Genomic DNA, 19,301 nt, shown 5'->3' on the forward strand with positions numbered 1-19,301 from the left:
GAGACTTTCCCCTTCGCCGGAACCAGCTGCTTCAACAGCACTCTGGGGAGAACAGCCGCAGACGTTAATTAGTCGCTTGCCTTCGCTGCACCTGCATGCAGGAAGGAAAGCCGTCTACGGACTCCCTGGTAGAGGGAAATGAAAGCACCATAAGACATTTGTTGTTTGCGTGCACACAAACGCTTGGATCGAGAGTGAGACAGCCCCCGCGCTTCTCCGCGGCATTTGAGACATCCAGACGAGCCGGACCTCGTTGCATAGCTAGCACCTATAAATTTGTTTTTTTTTTACGGTAGCATGCGCTTCCACAACGATCAACTAGCCTCGCTACTGTGGATGCGGGTTGTCTTCTTTTGTCACTGTCGCGTCTGAATTTACCGGCGGGCGAAAGAAGAGGCCGGGAACGACCGTGGTCACTTTGAGACGAAGACGAACGCCGCCAGCTCCGCCTTTGCAGGGGCCGACCAACAAGCCACCTCTCGGTGCGCCTTCTTTGCGCACGGACAGCTGCGATGCTTTGGAGGTCTTGGCAGGCGCAAATGAAAACATTTTCTTTTTTCTCAAGCCGCTCCGCTCCCCCAGCTTTCCGTCTGTTAAGTGTGACAGAACGCGGGGATCTGTTCTGGATCCGATGGCTGGTGACTCCAGGTCTGCCGGCCGAAGTCCCGGCCCTAGGGCGGCAGGCGACTCTGGAACATCTGGATCTTCTGCTGCTCCTGAATCTCCAGTGAATGATGCTGGTTCACAGAGATGGTCTGAAGGGGTAGCGTCAACACATGCAGGGAGCTCCGGTGTGTTCGATGCAGCCACAGAGTGTAGCGGAGTGCGCGGTGCCGCGGGTCTCGATTCTCTCACAATCTGGCACCGCTCAAATCCCTTCGACTCCCGGTGGCGAGTGGTCAAGATTGTCTCAGGTTTCCTGGCTCTTCTAGGCGCTGCTGTTTTCCTGGGTATTGCTGCGGCGGCTCTGCATAGCGTTGTTGGCGACTATTTCTTCACCCAGGGGACCGTCGGTGGTCTTATGCACCGAAACCTAACCCCAATTGTTCTTGCGCTTGCGTCCTCACAACTTGTCCGCTTCCTCATCACTCTTTTTTTGATTTTTGCTGTCAGCGCCGCTGTATTCACTACCTTGTCTGAACTCGCCGCGCTCGACTGTTTCCCAGGGAATCCCGTGATCGAGTTTTTCAGGAGAAACTTCGTTGGCTCTGCTGGAGCTAGCCAGCCTCCCTCACGCTTCCAGGCAGTCGAAGAAACAGAGCTCTCTCATTCTCTCGCATCGCGGCATGGACTTCGAGTTGACAGCGATGGTGAGAACGAGGAAAGTAGCAACGCTCTGCATGGGGCCACGAGGTCGACGGGATTCGGCGGTGAGAAAGGACAAGGCGCACAGGGTGGATCTCAGGAAAACAGCCTCCGCACCAGTTCTACTTCCTGTTCAGTTTGGTGGCATCCTTTGCAAAAAAGGCTTAGGCAGTTGCTCGCGAGTCTACTGCTGATCCTGGGGTACAGAGGGCCACCACCGTCAAGAGACTGCGCGCTTGAAAAAGGCAGTTGCAGAAGCTTGGGAAACCGGCGCGGTGAGACGGAAAAATCTCGGCAAAGCTGTTCGCCGTCATCCCGAGACGTGTGTTTTATCAAAACTGCCCCCGGAAAGGATGAAACCGGTTCTGAAGAGGATGTGGACATCCCGCAGGCGGACTCGCCGAGTGACGGCGTGAGACGACGCGCGGATCGCCAAAACAGAATTAGTGGTAATGGAACTTCTGGTAGCTCAGGGAAGCTTTCACAAAGAAGCAAATTCGACAACGACTGGCTGGTTGTCGAGGAAGACGATAGCAAATAGAAACTTTGAGCCATGGACCCCGGTGTGTAGAAAAACCTCGAGTTCCAGCACAGTTCTGGAAGAGTTTGAAGGTTCTGTAAGCTGTTGGCGGTGCCAGCGAGGGCGGAGTGAGACGCTGGCTTCTCCACAAAAATACCCTCAGTGTCGAGGAGTTGCAATTTTTATCACGTGCGTGAATATCCAGTGGGGAGACACTCCGGATCTTGGAAGTGGAATGATTTGCACCGGTGATGTCATCAAAAGGGTGATACTGACGTTTCACAGGGCCCTTTTTCCGTTGAAAATACATGGCCCACTTAAGAAATACGTTCGCGACTCTATCGAAATACGCCTGCGGTGTTTCATGAGTTCCGTAATGCAACACAGCCTCTGGTCCACTACATACCCAAGGTTCTGAAGCGGCGGTCCTCCACTGTTTGTCGCACGACTCAAGATCCACCAAGAAACAATTCGCATCTTGTGACATTAAACATACGGTTTTCCTCGAGCAACTATCCGTGCTGCGCTCCCTCGCCGCGCTTCAATCTGTCACACCTTATCTGCTATTCGTTCTTCGGCCCTTCTTCCCCAACGTCACAATGCAGGTTTGGCGATTTGTGGTGACGTAGACGAATCAAGAACCCACTGATCGCATTTCCGAAATACGAGAGAATCTAACTGGAAAACCACTCGTTTCGCCTTCAAGGCAACCACAAACACGATGCTTAAGGTTTGGTTCGTTCACTTGTACTTGGTTTATCGCGACCAGTTTGTAACGCATGCACTCAATAAGCGACTCCAGCTCTGTATCGTAGTTCTACACATTCCAGTTTGCGTAGCGTGATCCAAGAGATAAGCGACATACTTCCATGTTCAGAGATGCCTTTTTCATATGACACAAATCGGAGATCCAGACCAGGAGACGCGAGAAGCGTAGCGCAGTTGTAGGCGTGTCACAGGGTCGACGAACGAACCACGTAGGGTCTGGTCGCTTGGCATTTTCGATTGAAAACCACATTTACATGCTGGTGCCTCTCATGGTGAGGCTGCTTTCAGTTGAATGAGTTTTTTAACTGTGTGACGTGGACTGCAGTAAGGTACGCTGTTGTTCTCGTCGAGCGACTGCAAAGGGAGACACCGACACCTGTGGTCGGTGCTACAACCTGCAGTAGAGATGTTTAATTACAGCATCACCCTAGTGTTTAGATATCCTTCAGAAGCAGCTTGTGCATTTGCTAGCGATGAACATGTGGGCAGGAAAACAGATTTGTTTAAGCATTCATCAACATATCTATGCTGTTGTAGTATCACTATAGTTACATACTGTCCCTGTACTGCGACAGAAAACCACAACTCCGATGCTAATGTGATAGATACATCGTACTGGGAGCACGTACAGCAGTTTGCTTCGACCCCTGTATATATATATATATATATATATATATATATATATATGAGCTTATGCATGCAACATACACGCATGTTTAGAATCACAAGATCTCAGGCGGGTTAGCCAGCGATAAGCAGTCAGGCGTGCCTGCTTTCTCGGGGGTTTAAGTTCAGTGTAGGAAAGGGAAATTGCTTGTGTTTTAAGGGCGCTTTGTTGTGAACAAAGTGGTCCTCGAAATAAGCACATGCAAATCTGATATCCAGAGGTGTAAAGCCAAAGAAAAACCTCTTCATTAAAAAAATTGGAGAATGCTGAGTACCGCTTCGGCGCCTTTGTCTTCGTGGAGCCCGACCCAGTTTCGTAGGACCTCCACTCTCTGTGTTTATTCGATCTGCCACCTCTCAAGACTTTTCCCCTTCCCGGCGTTGGCGCGTCTGTGCTCGCGTATTTCGAAATTTCACGACTCGCTGCGAAACTCCTTTTCATGCCACCCTCCTTTCCCCACCTTAGCTCTCCTGCTCAGCTCCTTGTTCGTTTGTCGCTTGCGACACAGAACGTTTCTCAACAGCCTTCAACCCGAGCCTTGCGGCCAAACCTTTCGTGTCGTACTCCGCGATGGCTTGGCGTAGGTCTTCACACTTTGTCTGAGAAAACCGCAAAGGCAAGAGCTCCTGATACCACCGACAAACATGCGGGGCAGGCAGCCACGCCGAAACCCGACTGCACTGTACAGACACCTCGCGACGCAGGTGTCCACGCAAACACGGAAACAGATGCGTTTGTTTTCGAGTTGAGAAGGACGGCGGATTTCCCTAGACATGGACAGACGGAGGAGGTTAGTACAGTCGCCATGTCGGCCAGTGAATTCAACGTTTGAATCCTACACAGTGGAAGGAGAAACACACACCCTTACCTCTTTGTACGGCATGGCCACGTAGGCATCTCCGTAGAACAACGCAAAGAGTTTTCGAAGCCGAAGCGAAAACACGGGGTTGTGCTTGCTTCTTTCTTCTTCATCTACATCGTTCTCAGGGTTGTCGTCGTCGTCCATCTTCTGCACCAAGTCGTTCAGTTTCACGCGAAGCTTGTCCATGAACAGCAGCTGGAAAACGAAGGAGACAGCCACCCGAAAACAAGTATATGACGGGGTCGAAACAGACAGAGAGCACACTCGGGGCACCCACCAATCGATGCATGCGCAGAGACATATTCATATGACAGTGGAAGACGCTGCTCATCGACATACTCTCTACTAAGGAGACACGGATCAAGAGGAAACACACAGTCTTACATTGTATACCTCAACAGATATGCTTATATAAAGACGTATATGTATATATCAGAACCTACAAACCACCATGTACATAAGCATAAATACATACAACATACATATATGCACATATATTTTAGATACATCACAACCTACAAACGTACATGTCTATTCCTATATATATATATATACATAAAATATATATATATATATATAATACAAGCATGTATATATGTATATATATATATATATATATATGTATTTCCTTGCAAGCACGGATGCTGGGTGCATTCTGTTCCGAAAAAGGATCTTAGAAACGGAGAGGAGCGACGAGAGCGAGGCTCCACAGCCACCTTCAGACGTTGGTTCCGTTTTTTCGAAGAATATGTTTCTCTCGATGGTCGTAGCCTCGCTCACGTCATCGTAGTCGTTTGGCAAGTTTCGAGAGTCGCTGGTGAACCAAGCCTCGCCTTGTCTGAGGAGACGCAGAGGCCCAGGAATCGCCAAGCCGACGCGGCCCGCGAGCGGTTCGCCTCCCTCCTGCTCGGAAGAGAGTCCGGAAGAGACTGAAGGAGAAGAGGCAGCGCTGGAACCCTCTGCAGCTTCCCAAGCATGCAGCCACTGCACCAACCGACGCATAACCACGCTGTCTGCGGCGAGAAAGAAACACAAACACACGTACGGATGCATATATATATATATATATATATACATACATGCATATGTACATATATATATATATATATATATATACATAAAGAGAGAGACAAAGTGAAGGATTTGCCTATGAAAGACGCACACACATACACACCACCATGCATAAAAAGATATATGTACGTATGAATGTGTAGAGAGGAGGACTGAATAAAACGTTATGTTCATGAATGCATAGAAATATCTAAAACGAATATCAGTGGCGAGGAGAATAGAAACAGCAACGCGAACGGAGAGAGCAGAGAGAGCGACAGGAAACGAAAGAAAAGGAGTACACAGGGGAGAGAATTGACCACAAGCTTTGCGAATGTGAGGATAAAATCAAAAGGAAGGGCCTGGACACTCCTAAACAAACACGAGAGAGCCAGCACACATGCGAAGGACAGGCTGTGAAAATGGAAATCACACTGGCTCCACTTCGAGAACGGCAAACGAAGGACGAGTCGCCAAGGATAGAATAAACATGAGGAACATGCATGGACTGATCTACCATCACTCTTTGTCGATCCATCTGAAAATTCCAGCAGACTCCTCCAGACGACTCACGAAAAAACAGGCACACAACAAACAATTAAGATGCGCTGCGCGAATAACACAAATACACACCGAAGCGCATACCTGCACATATGTATGTATATATATATATATGTATATGTATGTATATGTATGTATGTATATGTATATATGTATGTATGTACATGTATATGTACGTATATGTACGTATATGTACGTATATGTATGTATGTATATGTACGTATATGTATGTATATGTATGTATGTATATGTATGTATATGTATGTATGTATATGTATGTACGTATATGTATGTATGTATATGTACGTATATGTATGTATATGTATGTATGTATATGTATGTATATGTATGTATGTATATGTATGTACGCGTAGGATACGGTGTAGAATCCGGATACCTACGTGATTCACGCATTCTTCTGAAGCTCTCTATTTCCGTCTACATATGTACGGACGTCTATCGATGTGATTCTGGCACTCTGTGTCTGAGGTGTTTTCGTTGGCTCTCTTACTTTTGAATCAATCTCTCTTGGGAACGCTCGATCGACAGTATTCTACCTAACTCTGTGCCTCTCTCTGCTCGCTTCTGTGGAGGTGATCTGAACAGACCTTTTCTGGGTTTGCTGCCTCTGTGGAGCTCCGGCCACCACGAGTTTTCTCCCATCTCAGCTTGTTTGGCGAGCGCCAACGCTCGACTCAACAGCTTGTCTGGCTCTGCTTCTTCCTTTTCTCCAGTCTGTGCTTCCTCTGCGCCGCCCCGATCCATGGTATCTGCCTTGCTCTCGCTCTTCTCGCTCTTCTCGGTCTTCTCGTCGCTCCTTTCCTTTGACTCCTGAAGAGAGAGCTGCACCTCTTTCGCCTTCGCTTCCTCGCCAGAAGCCGACTGAGAAGAAGCCGACTGAGAAGAAGCCAGCTTTTGAGCGTTCTTCGCAGGCTCGGGCTGCGCCGGTTGCTCTGGACTCTTTTCAGTCTCGGACTTCTTTCGCGTCTCTGCATGCGCCTGCTTCTCCAAAGTCTTGGCGAGATTCGAGCTCGAGAGCGCCGCCTGAACGGCGAAAGGCAGCAGAGCGGGGGCAGGGACGTCGGCGGCAGAGAAGGAGAGAGAGTCCGACCCGGAAGGCTTGAGGACAGAGTCGAAGCAGTTCCGATTCTTCCACCACAGCCACAGCTGCTCGGTTTGCAGAAGTTTCTCTATTCCGCTGCGTTCCTCCTCGACATCGCTCGCGAGAGATCGAGCCCGGTCGACGTTCCTCCGCGCAGTCTGTCTGCAAGGAGACAAAGATTCGGAGCCTCGCAAGCTCAGCTGCGAGGAAGAAAGCGTTGTTGACAGCTCAGAAAAGGGGGAAACGTGCGCCGAGGGGGACGAGGAGTTAAACAAGGCCGCAGCGAGAGACCATACTCGCGTTTCTAGAGAAGCAAGAGTCGCCTTCGTCTGCAGAAAGGCACACAGACAGTGGCAGGTCGTGAGCAGACAGAGAAGTTCAGAGAAAACGAGTTCGGAGGGAAAGACACAAAACATGGAAGCGATGGACGGCCTTGTTGACGGAAAAAAAGAGACACAACAAGATGATAGACACACAAACTGAAGTCTGTGCCTCTCTGCCAAAGACAGACTCTCGATCGATCAAAAACCACCACACATTCGTCTCCTAGAAAAAAGACTCCGCGCCACGAAAATATCCACTTAAAACCCATTAGATAAATACCCTGGACAATAACTTAATACAGTAGAAATTCGCCCAGTCACCAGCGACACCATATATATATATATATATTTCTATCTCTTTGTTTGGAGTTCAGTTGTATCCATGTGTGTATTGAGAACGGTGTTATGGATGTCTCTAGCTGTTTCGCGTCCTCTGTATCGCTCCGTCGTGCATGTTTTTCTGAAGATTGTGTGTGCTACGGGAACTGTCTACTCTCACCTGTGCACGCCTATCTCCATGTTTTCAAAGCAGCCATGCCTTTTGACTTTACCTTTTCGTTGAGAGCAGAGTAGGTTTCTCGAATTTTTTGCTGCATGCGCTGAGCGGTGGCGCCGGTTTCCCCGCCGCCCGCGGGTCGGACGGGAGTCTCCTTTTTGGCGGCCTTTCCCTGCGAAGATTGCTCGTCTGTCTTCCCTCTTTTTTCTTGACCTCCGAGGCCAACAGCTTGCCCCAGAAAGTGGAACGCGACGCATGCACTGGTCAGCAATTCTCGCCTAAAAAACGAGTTGTCGATGCGCTCGCGGAAGGCGCCAGCAGACAGGTAGTGTGGGTTTCCAGAGCTCGACAGAAGCAGAAGGTTGTCGCATGCGCGCTTCACCTCAGCCTCGTCTTGATCGAGAGTTCTGTCCAGAGAAACAGCTGGCGAACGCGTCTCCGCCGCTGCACGCGTCGACACTGCAGGGTGCTTTTCAAAATACGACAAGACGGTGTCGAGAGAGGAAAGGACGTCCGTCACGACCTCAGCAGGCTGCTCGAGAACGCGATCTGGAGCCTGGAGAAAGGCCTGAGGGAACAAGAAAAAACGAAGGAGGCAGATCCGACAGAGAGGAAGTACAGGAGAGAGGCGGCGAAGAAATAGAGCAAACAGGAAAAGAGAATCGAAACTGTACACAGAGTGACGAAGGAACAGCGTGGAGGAATACACAGGAGAAACGAAACGGGAGATGCGAAAGAACATAAGGCGCAGAGACAAATGAGGAGAAAGATCAAACTTGTAGAAGGGACGTCTCTTTGTTGCATTTCCCCCTCTCTTCCCGGGCAAGACTCACCGCATGCATCGGGTAAATAAGGACCCCCAGAGATGAAATGAAAGAACCGAAAAAGGAGAACAAATGAAGACCTCCATGTGCAGTGAAGACGCAACTTTATAAAACTCCACCGACACACTAGGCATTAAACACATCGTCTCTGTTCTCCTCGCGATCGAGGGGGGTTCGCCACCTGAGTAGAGAGGCTCTTCTTCTCAGCATCTTCATTTTCCTCTTCACATTCGGAGTCTTTTGTCTTGGCACCTCTTTCTTGCAACATGCTGCTCACTCGATGCACTCTGCTGCTCTTTTTTCTCTCAAGAAGTACTCTATTTCTTTTAGTCCTCGCGACGGAAAGCCTACCAGAGCCTTCCCGTAAGCAGCGTAGACCGCGTAGGAGCATGCACCGAAGCTCGAGAGAGAGTCGCCGCCTCCTTTCTCAGACTTCCTTTCGTTTTCAAGGCTCTTTGCTGACCGAGGAGCCGCCTCTTTGCCCCCCGATCCGGCCTGTTGAGTGGATTTTCCAGAACTTTTTTTCGAGCGACTGCGGTCTGCATGAGTGGAGGCCGACGGCGACTCCACGCCCACCCCAAAGTGGCTGAGGGCGCTGAGGAACAAGAAAAGAAAACAGAAAGAGACAGTGGGAAGCGAACGAGAAGCGAGGCAACGGCAGGAAAGAGCGGAGAGGAAACGGAGACAACGAGGAGCGAGGAAAGGAAACGAGAATGGCGAATGAGAGAAAGAGAGTGGCAATGGTACACAAACAGAGGGCGAGAGACGATAAAATGAGAGACAAGAGAGGCGAGGGAGAAAGAGAGAGAAGACAGGAAGGGGACGCAGAGGAAAAGCAGATGCAATGGAGACACACCAGCAGTGAAGAAACAAGAGAAAAAGACAAGTTACACACACGAGAAGGCTTTCATGGGGAGGGCGGTATCTCTTTCACGAACGCAGGAAAGCCGCTACAGAGAGCAAGAAAGTTCACCGGAGTACAACAGAGATGAAAGGCCCACAGAAAGAGGAGAGAAACCGCGAGAGAAGAAAGACAAAGTGATCCGCAAAACAGAAAGAGACGAGGAGAGAAAAAAAAACCCACAGAGAAGACAATCACCGGAAAACACGAACTGAGGAAAAACAGTCCTCACAATACGCGCTTACTTCCAAGCTTCCAGGCTGTCCAGCACAACGGGGGTCGCCTCTGCTCTCTGCATGGTTCTGTTCGAGACTGAAAAATGCAAACGCACGAAAACATGTTGGACTTCAAGAGAATGCAGAAAAACAGATGAGCAAAGATGGTGTGGAAAATCAAATGGTACACAACATCTCCGCCGGCTGTTTCATTTAGAAAGACGCTCCTTTTTGGTCCAGAAAAGGACTGAGGCGTATGCAGCTGCAGAGCCTGAGAAAAAGATGTATGCATGCGAAGAGGAGTGTACGCACACCCGGTGAAGCGTTTGTGTCTCCCTTGTCGAAACAGCTACACACACTGTCACCTGAAAGAGGGTATGTTCGAGCGGAATCAATAAGTTGAGTCTACGCAGCTCCACACAGTGGAAGGTCCTATCATTTGAACGTCTGTAAAGAAACATGCAAGACGACATCACTCTCCACCGACCTGTATCTACATCACTATTTACATTGGTATGCATTCACACCTGCCTCTCTCCATAAATCTATCCATGTGTTCACCTCTCTATGTCTACATATATATATATATATATATATATTCATGTATGTATACGCGGATGCTGTTCTCTACTGTCTCCAGAGACAATAAGCGTAATGCATGCATGCATGTGATAGACTCGTCCGCATGCATCGGTATACCTATATGCAAGTATAGATACGCTTACGAAGATGCATGATTACGCGTGCGATTAAGAGAGACATGACGCGAAGGCTGTGTGGCGACGCCTTCCACTGGAGGGGACACAGTGCACAGACATGAAAGGAAACGCAACCGATTTGCGCTCTTTTTTTCTCGAGGAATTTCTCTGGGTTTCTTCCTCACGGCCTGCATGCGTCATCGACAGGGTCTCCATGAGCAGCCGCCGCAACCTGCAGAAACGCACAAAGAAGACACCTCGTCTGGTCTCTCAAAAACAGGAGACAGGAGCAAATCTAGAAAACACCAGCTCCAGAAATGAACGAGCGACCAAAACTAGACAACATCCTAACCGACAGGAAACGAGGAACGAGAAAAAACAAGATTGGACGGATTTTTCAAAAAAAGCGAGACCAAGCGGTTGCCGAGAAGCACCGCAGTGAAACGCAAAACTGGGTCCCATCATATACATACACATACACGCCACTCACTTTTGCATCAATGCATATCGTGCGTCTCTATTTCTCCCCTTCTTAAATTCCAGAAAAAACGATGTCGACGTATCGATCTGCATGTCTGCCTCCTCGAACACACACCTTTCCACCTTCCCCTACCATCCAACTGCGTCGCTCTCTGTCAAGAGATCTATCTGCGTCACTCGATTCGCTGAGTCGATCTCCTTATATACATGAACCTCTGTCTGTTTCCTCGCGTCCATCGACCCACACCTATCGCTGTCAGTCTTTCTCACCTTCGCTCTCTCTCGTTTTCCCCCTTCTTCCTTTCTGTCTATAGAGATTGATTTCTATTCTTATAAGAGACATTTTTCGAGTCCGCAGATCTGGAGGGTCATCGACAGAAAGACATGCAGGAGCCTCGCGTTCGCGAGAAAAAACGGTAGCGGAACTCCGCGTCGCCACAGCTACAGTTTCTCTGCTGGACACTGACAAACCACATGACTACTCTGCAGGCAGACGACAAGCAACGCGACCCCCCGCAACGTACGCGAAAATGTACTGCTTCTCGTTTGCATGCATCAGCGGCTCTTCGATGCTCTTCACCATTCCGATCACCTTCGCTCCAGCAGCCTGAAAACGCGAGTTTCCAAAAAACCGGAATCCACTTCATGAAAAGAAGCGACTTCAATGAAAAGAAAGACATGTCAGAACTTAGTGAATTCAATTTCAAAGAAAAGGAGGGAATCAAAAGGAAGAGACTCAAAAAAGAGAAAGACAGTCCAAAAAAGGGAAGCGACGTCTTAGCAAAGACCCAATGAATTCCAGTGAGAAGGCAAATGATGTGACTGTTGAAAGAAAATGAGGGAGAAAAGTTTCCGATCTTTCGTCCAGTGCATCTGTACACTCTACGGAAACAATTCGAAAGGTGGAAGGTCGCAGAACGCGTTTCTCAGAAACATCCCTGCAGCTCTCCAGATTCACTTAAAAAACGAAGGTACCCTTTCTCTCTCGTTTTAGACAACATCCAGAATTCTCCTCGCGGCTCTTCCCGCAGTGCGCATGCATGCGCCTCTTCAGCCTCCTCAAACTGGTTAAGGCTGGCAGAAATGTACGATACACTCAAAAGATTCCATCCCAGTCCGTACGGACACAGGTGATGAACGCATACGCGAGCATCTGTTATTGTTCTCCTTGTCTCTATTCACATCTGGATAAGAGCGTTGACAAACACACGCCTTCGCTGAGATGTACAGACACTGTGGCAGGCTCCCGGGTTCGACCCGTTTTTCGACTTCACTCCATCTCTCTGAACTCGCGTGAGATTCTTGCAGGACTGGGGAGTCGACCTACGCCGGTACTTCTCTACGTTCTTCCAGTTAAGCGTAGTTTTCTGAACGTCCAAACAGATTTACAGAAATCATCTCACTTCTCTGAGCAAGCCTCCCCCTGCGCGACTGCTCTCTAGTTACCTGCAGAGCTCGCTTCGCCTGCGCCGTGTCGAGCTGTTTGGAGCCTGACAAACAGTCGCGGCCCTTTCGCTGGAATGCCGCAATCAGACTTTCTTTGTTTTTTTCCAGAAAGGAGATCACGGATCCAATCTCCCGAAGAGGCACCGTCTGAGAAAAAGCCAAAGTCACAAGAGAACACAAAAAACGAAGCAACACCTCCTGCTAAATCTGAAATACCTCATTTACCACTCCCGAAAAAAGGGTACTCTCTGGCCCTCCGTCTGTCTACGTTGATCCTCTCGGCTGCGCCTTTTCGCGCATGCGGCACCAAACCGAAATGGCTCAAAGCCGCGTCGCCTTCTCCACTGCAGGCGAAGGCCTCAGAGAACTTCTGAAAAGAGTCCTCGGTTCATCCTCACGCCGTCACTTCTTCAAGATCCTCCTCTTCACGATCTGCTTCAACATCTTCTCGACGATCCTCCTCCAGGTCTCGACGCTCTCTATCCCGTACTTGCCGCTATCGACACAGCCGTCATGTTCAGAGCACTACACGGAAGAAGCTCTCCGTACACCTCCAGATAACACAGCTACGCGAGAGACACCAGACGCGACGTCCGAGAAAGGGAACAACGCGTTCTTTTTACAAGATTTGCAAATGTCACGCGATCTCCTGGCGTCCTCTTTTGTAGAGCAAAGGCGCACCCTCACGACCCTGAGAAGAGACTGCCTCAGGCTCGCTCGAGACTTCCGGAACGCCTTTGCGCTTGAACGCGGGAGAAAACAGGATTCTTCGAAAAAGCCTTTCAAGGATTTACTCGAGCAAATTCGACGAGAAGATCCGCGAAGTTGTTGAAGTCGAGAACAGGGCGAGACGCGCCTTCTCGCCTCCGCCCCTTAGACGCCGCGTCGGCTGCTTTCCCCGCACCGTCCACCACCTTGCCGGTGGAAGCTCCAGCACTTGAAGCAGAAGAGAAGGAAGCAGAAGAAGGGGAGAGGTCCTCTTCCGGGGAGAGAAGAAGCAGCAGAATATCGAAAACTGCGACGAGAGCAAGTGCCTTGGCGTGACTGCCAACGAGGGCGCTCGACTGGAAAAAACCAAGCAGACAAGAAATATCCAGAGTCCACTTAAATCAACAGCGAGGGTGACGTCCTCTGTCTGTGCGTGTGTGTGTACAGCCGACGCAAACGAGAGACGATTTGGCGGAAAAGAAGTCGTCGCTCTCCAAACAGGCACGATGATTTATGCGTCGATGCATGCATCTGTTTCCTTTACCGCACACAGCGGCGTGAACATGGGAGAAGAGAAACGCGGCAACGCAAAAAAAGCGGATAATGTCTCTGTGTCGGAACCCAGGAAACACATGGTTCTCCGACGATAAACCCACAACAGAGAGAAGTGAAACCGGAAAAAGCTCCCAAATTCGCTAAAGATAAAGAAATCTAAACAAACGGTTGGGCCTTACAGTTACAAAAGAGAGGAAGATCTTGAGTGCCTTCATCCAGGCCTCGAAGAGCACAGCCTGCGGTGGATGTACAGCTGAACTCAGAGAGGCTCTGCCGCCTGAGCTTGCAGCCCCGCTGTTCTGCCCCTCGCCGTCATCTCCGCGCAGCTGCCTCAGCAGTCGACGCACGAGCACCTCGCGGCTGCGTCGGCCGCGCAGGAACACGAGGGGAGAAGAAGACATTTCCAATGCTTTCTTCCTTGTCCGGTCTCCGCTGCTGGTTCCCTCCACGACCTCCTCCGAAGCGCTCGACTTCCTCGTTTTCTTCGTGACTTCCGGCTGCACCCGCGCACCGACCTCTCTGCCCCAACACCCTCTCGTGGAGACGTCGCCCTCTAGTTCTGTCTGTTGGGCGGCTTCCTCCGCCTCTCGCTTGTCTGCCTGCGCGGCCTCCTGCAGTTCTCCCTCATCAGTTCCTCTCCCAGAAACGAGAAGGTGGAAGAGTGAAGCGAAAGTAAGGAGCGACTCACGGTCGAAGGACAGCAGCGCCTCGCAGGGCGTCTGCGGGTCTCGTGGCGCACCCAGGTGTCTAGACACCGGACTTCCCCCAGGAGGCCCCGAGTCTGGGGTGTATGTACACCCGGGCTCTGCGGGGGACTCCCCGGAGGCGTCGAGGGCCAGAGCAGCCGAGACGAAATCGTTCAGCAGTCCTGGCGGAAGAAACGAGGAGTACAGACGCTTCTGTCTCTCCGCGACGCTCTTCGCCTCTTCTTCTTTCCGGATTCTTGTCTCCGTGTCGGTGGTGCTGTCTTCACTCGCTTCTCCAGACGCCTTCTCCCTCTCCTCTTCTTCTAGCGACGGAGACTCGACGCTGTCGACACACCTGGAGGATACGCGTACTCTCTTCGCAGGCCGGACTCCCGAGGCGTCTGCTCCTTCGTCCTTCAGTGCAGAGGCCCCGGGCGCATCCGAAGAGACGGAGCCAGGCGACACAGAAGAAGCAGAACATGAAAGCGAAGAAGGAGAACACGAAGAGGAAGAGGTGTGTTGAACCGGACGGGCAGATGCCTGCGACGATGCCGCAGTCTCCGCGTCCAGGCGGCTGTCAAGAAGCGTCCTGTCTCGCTGCTGCTCCGTCATTTTTGAATTCGAAGAAGTGCGAAACAATTGGGAGAAAATGCTGTGAAAACGCGCGAATTTGCTTCTTCCTTTGCAGGGATTTCCCCTCCTGCGAGAGGGAGTGATTCACACAACTCTCTGCAGGGAGAGCCCTCGCGAGGAGAACGCGAGAAGGCGCGAAATCGTTCCGTTTTCTCTTTTCGTCTTTTTTCTAAAAACTCAAAGCCTAGATTGACGCGCAGCATGTGAAAAAAAGGAAGGACATACCTGGATTTCGACTCTCGACTCCGCAGCGCATGCAGTGAAACGCGCGCTGCCCAGGTGTTCCCCAGGGAGTTCGAAGCAGCCCAAGAGACACTGAACTCCCTCTCGCTGTGGCGTCGTCTCGATCTCCTTTCTAACGGGGAAAAACTCACACAGTTCCCTGAAGAGATGTTCTTGCCCCAGACTCAAGGAAGACGCTTTGCACTTGCAAGTGAATTTCTCGCTTCAAGGCATTTCGCTCCCCTACCATCGTTTCTCTTTCTTTGCTTGAGCAGCGGATTGCACTGCTCGAGGATTTCCGACTCGTGCGGTGTCACGATCGGTGCCCGCAGGCATGCGTGTCGAGGTGTATGGACAGCTGGCAGCTCACGAGTGTCTGAAAAGGAAGGCAGATTTTTGAGACCGTGTTGAAGCGTCAATTTTCTCGTGGAAATAGCCAAGCTGTCTTGTTTCGCCGCACCTCTTTGAGCCTTGCCATCTCGCGGAGAGATGACTGAGGGAACCTGCTCGAGGGCGGCTCTTGTTTTATATAGGGGGTGTCTTGACAGCTGCAAGACGTGCGCCGTCGCGACATGGTCCGTGGGAAACTTCTGAAGTTTTACGAGGTCTGAGGAATTTCCCCGAAGTCGTGGATGCGTCCCCTTCTTCTCAAAGACATTCAGAAATGTAGGGAATTTCAAACTGGGCCAAAACGCCCTCCTGAACGCGAGAATTTCGCTCGCAGCGTCCTCCTCACCCGGCTAGCCCCCGCTGTTGTTGCCGATCGACGCGCCTCAAAAAGCAGATCAGTTCCTCTATGGCAGAAGTCTCTCCAAGCCCAACATGAGACCGTTCGTCAGCTAGGGCGTTCACGTCGCTACACGCCTCACCGGCATCTCGCTGTCGTCTTTCTCGCGTTTTTTTCTCTCGTTTTCCCACTCGCTGTTCATTTCTTCGCTACTGTGCAGTCGTCCATGTGGATCTCACCGTCTCGTTCCGTTTCAGCCTCTGCCGTTTCTCTCTGTAATGGCTTGCATGCGTCCTTCCGCACATCTTGCCTCTCTTCCCCTCTCAAGGCTTTTCAAAGCGCCTCTGTCCCGCGAAGTAAAAGGTTCCTCGCGGTGCGCCCGCTTCTCAAGCGTCCTCGGCCGCGCGTTCCTCGTTTGCATGTCGCTTCTTCTCCATTTCTGTCTCTCTCTCTCCTCCACGTTCAGCGTCATCTCCCCCACTGTCTCCCATTCGCTCTCTCTCCTCGCTTTTTCAAAGTCCACCTTCTTTCTGTTTGTCCCTTCGTGTCGAGCGTCGCACCTGTACATACACCAAAAAAACCGAGCGCCCGCAGATGCGTGACCCCTCTACGCTCTTTCCCCGGTCTGCCGTTTGTTTCTCGCTCTTTCGTTCAAGATTGAGCGTGAGCAAGAGAGAGTTCCAGACGTCGATTTGTCGCGGCCAAGGAAACTTTCTCTGGAAGAGTCTCGAGAGTTCGAGAAATCGAGAAACGGATGCCTCCCCAGTGTAAGAGATGGATAGCGCGTCTCCGCAAGAAGTTTCCCACCTCCTGTTCTTCTCGCTTCTTTCGCATTCCTTCACTGTCTGTACAGAGCCCCTTCGCCTCCCTATCTGCAGCGGTTCTTTGACTTGTATCGCCTGCCGTGACTCAGTAGGAAAAAGCAGGGCGATCCGCGATTCACACACCACAATTGCCGCATGAATGAACAATGTCTCTTTGTTTCGGTGTGCGCCTTTCTGCCTGTCTTCTTTTCTTCGTCTCTCTTCTTCGGCTTAGATGGTTCTCTCTGCATCCTGGCTGCCAGCTTTCTTTTCTTCTCTCCTGTGGAGGCGAGAGCCTCTCCGACTCTGGCCCTTTCCCTCGCGCTTCCCAGACGAGGCACAAGCGTCGAGCGGCGGGTGAGGGTGAAGGATTCATGGATCTGCAGACACTTGCCGCAGACGCAAGAGAAGTTGTCTTCGACAGAAATGAGGCTCTTAATTGGGGGCGGCGGTTGTCAAGATTTCGGCTTCCGCGAGGAGGACGCCAGCTTTTGTCTACACGTGAAGACTCGACAGCGAAGACGACTCACCGCAGAACTTGGATCGAAAGATCCCTTCCTTTTGCCTTTTCTGCAGAGCGAGAAATCGGGGAATTCGCGGCCGAAAACGGCGTCAGGAGGGTGGAGAAAGGAGGCAGGCCACAGAGAGGAATCCACACGCTGCCCCGACAGAGACAGACCGACGGAGGCGAGAAAGAAACTCCGCCAACGACTGAGGACGCTCGCGTCGCCTCTCCCCCTGCTGTACTCTCAGCTGCTTTTCAGGTGGCAGAGAGGTTACGAGACACTCGCACTGCCAACTGGCCTTCAGACAGTTCGAAAATGAGGTCCCCGCCAAGAGTTTTCGCTGCCGAGAAACAAGAGCAGGGAGCACACTCGCCGCTTGAAAGGGAACTAGGTGAGCGGCTGAGTCTCCCTCTCAGCGTTTCGACAACTTGGCAAGTTCCATCGGTCTCAGGCTTCTCCTTTCTAGCATACACAAATAGGCAGGCGCCTCCGACGCGAATCCGCTCGAGTCAGGAACTGCGGAGCGTTGGTCGGAAGCTCGGTTCCTCTGGCGACACCCACTTGCCGCCGAACGAGAAGGCGCCGCCTTCAAGTTTTCGACGTCTCTGGGGAGACGGTAGCCGAGAGCGAGAAGCGCTTTTCCCTCTGGACGGAGGTCCCAGTCGGCCGACGAGAGTTTCAATCCCTGTCGGTCTGAGAGCCAATCCAAATCCCTCAGCTGGACAGAAGGAGGAGAAACAGCAGCCACGGTCTTTGTCTGCGTCTTCTGTTCGTAGCGACGTGGAAAGGCTGCCGTCGGGAGAAACCTCTTTTTCTGGGGTGCAAGTCAGCGGCAACGCTCTCGCGTTAGCTGCAGGCCTTGGAGGAGTGATTCTAGGTTCGTCTCTCGGCAACGGTTATCCTCTCGCCGGAGTGAACTATCCTTTTCCGTACTACAACCTCGGGTATCCGCGAGAAGACTGCGCGATTCAGGGCGAGTATCCGGGAGCATGCACCCTCACAACTCTGCAGCTCATTCTGATAATCATGGCCGTTCTCTTCTGCCTCGCACTGTGCGGCATTGCGATCTGCTGCTGGGTCACGCAAGACGAGAGTGGAAGTTCCCGCCGCAGATACAGATTTACGCGTTTTGCGAGACCGTGAAAAACAAGTTTCGTCCTTTCAAAAGAACGGGTGCTCTTACCTCGCTCTACAGGTTTCTGCTTTTTTCCAGGTTCAAGGACGTCCTGGCCATTTGAGTGCCCGAGCATCCTCCAAAAAAAACGCCAGCGAGTGCTGTACACATTTCCCGTCTCATCCCGTCTGTCTCTCTGAAAGGGGCTGCAGTCAATGATACCCAACGCTGTATGTGCACTTACACATGAACGAATACATACATATATATATATATATATATATACATATATATATGTATATGTATATTTGTATGTGTATATATAGAGCATATATAAGACTGCGTAAATTGAGCTGTACGTAGATGCATCCATGAATGCCTGTATCTTGATGTTTAACTGCGTGCACAGGGGCGGCCTTGCCCGTCTCGTAGGCAGTTCTTAAGGGAGACTTTTCTGTCAAGTCTTTTGAGGTCGATGCTTCGCTTTCTGTTTTCTTTTGGCGCGTTGCTCGAGCTCCTGTGGAAAAAACGAGCTTGCTGATCAGTGAGAGAAGGCACTTTTGGACTGTGTGGCGTCTTTTTCTTCGGTGGTTGGGGGCTTGCCCGAGGGAGACAGGCAACGCGATCGGATGCAAACTCTCCCTCTTGACGTAGGTCACAGTCTCTCGAGTTTTCCTCGTGCGTTTTTCTCCGTGGCACCTGTTGCGCGCTCATTGGCGGCAGAAGCCCAGCGAAGGCGGTCTTCCCTGTGTTTCTGAGAAAGTCCTCTTTTTCAAAGTGCTGCGCGGCTTCAACGTGTGTCAACGTGAACTGGAGGGAGGCCCACAGACTGCATATAGCGAGACTCTACTGGACTGGGCGAGTCAAGCAGATTCAAGAAGATCTGATTTGTTGGGCTTTCTCCATCGCGCTCAGTGCGCAGTCCCGCCCAGGGTGTAGGCACGCGTAGATTCGTACCTCCATACACATGCAGATGCAGCTCTCTTCGAAGCGCAAAGAGAGTCTCGACATGTACAGTTTTTATTTACGAAAAGGGAGACTGCAAGCAAGGTTACAGAGTCCGAGTTTCTCGTGGAGAAACACGGTTTAGAACGGAGAGCACAGACTTGCTGAGCGGACATTTCACGGG

The 19,301-nt window shown here is 51.0% G+C and overlaps 3 protein-coding genes across 3 annotated transcripts; 2 read left to right on the top strand and 1 right to left on the bottom strand.

The window, feature by feature from the left end:
• Positions 1-269: 269 nt before the first annotated feature.
• Positions 270-2,378, top strand: TGME49_288030 (hypothetical protein). Its single transcript, XM_002368212.2, has one exon. The coding sequence runs from the start codon at positions 632-634 to the stop codon at positions 1,844-1,846; it is 1,215 nt and encodes a 404-aa protein (XP_002368253.1). The 5' UTR covers positions 270-631; the 3' UTR covers positions 1,847-2,378.
• Positions 2,379-3,419: 1,041 nt separating this feature from the next.
• Positions 3,420-15,212, bottom strand: TGME49_288040 (hypothetical protein). The gene is made up of 12 exons (XM_018782019.1): positions 13,661-15,212; positions 13,013-13,282; positions 12,219-12,365; positions 11,297-11,379; positions 10,478-10,524; positions 9,625-9,691; positions 8,830-9,073; positions 7,710-8,222; positions 6,342-7,164; positions 4,903-5,135; positions 4,129-4,317; positions 3,420-3,859 (listed from the first exon to the last, which is right to left on the bottom strand). Exons 1-12 carry the CDS (start codon positions 14,777-14,779, stop codon positions 3,722-3,724), a joined length of 3,873 nt encoding a protein of 1,290 aa, XP_018636343.1. The 5' UTR covers positions 14,780-15,212; the 3' UTR covers positions 3,420-3,721.
• Positions 15,213-15,452: 240 nt separating this feature from the next.
• TGME49_288045 (hypothetical protein) lies at positions 15,453-19,287 on the top strand. The gene has a single exon (XM_018782020.1). It carries the CDS (start codon positions 16,720-16,722, stop codon positions 18,199-18,201), a length of 1,482 nt encoding a protein of 493 aa, XP_018636344.1. The 5' UTR covers positions 15,453-16,719; the 3' UTR covers positions 18,202-19,287.
• The last annotated feature ends 14 nt before the right edge of the window (positions 19,288-19,301 follow it).

Source organism: Toxoplasma gondii, chromosome IX (assembly GCF_000006565.2).
Source record: "Toxoplasma gondii ME49 chromosome IX, whole genome shotgun sequence".
Taxonomy (NCBI): Eukaryota; Apicomplexa; class Conoidasida; order Eucoccidiorida; family Sarcocystidae; genus Toxoplasma; species Toxoplasma gondii.

Excerpts from the sequence above, each read along its gene's own strand:
- TGME49_288030 (XM_002368212.2), top strand. The coding sequence starts at position 632 with ATGGCTGGTGACTCCAGGTCTGCCGGCCGAAGTCCCGGCCCTAGGGCG.
- TGME49_288040 (XM_018782019.1), bottom strand. The coding sequence starts at position 14,779 with ATGACGGAGCAGCAGCGAGACAGGACGCTTCTTGACAGCCGCCTGGAC. Across the intron at positions 12,366-13,012 it reads TTCTCGTCGAATTTGCTCGA|ACGGTGCCTCTTCGGGAGAT; the intron begins GTAAATCCTTGA and ends GCTTTTTCTCAG. Across the intron at positions 4,318-4,902 it reads TGCCAAACGACTACGATGAC|CTGCTGTTCATGGACAAGCT; the intron begins GTGAGCGAGGCT and ends TTCGTTTTCCAG.
- TGME49_288045 (XM_018782020.1), top strand. The coding sequence starts at position 16,720 with ATGTCTCTTTGTTTCGGTGTGCGCCTTTCTGCCTGTCTTCTTTTCTTC.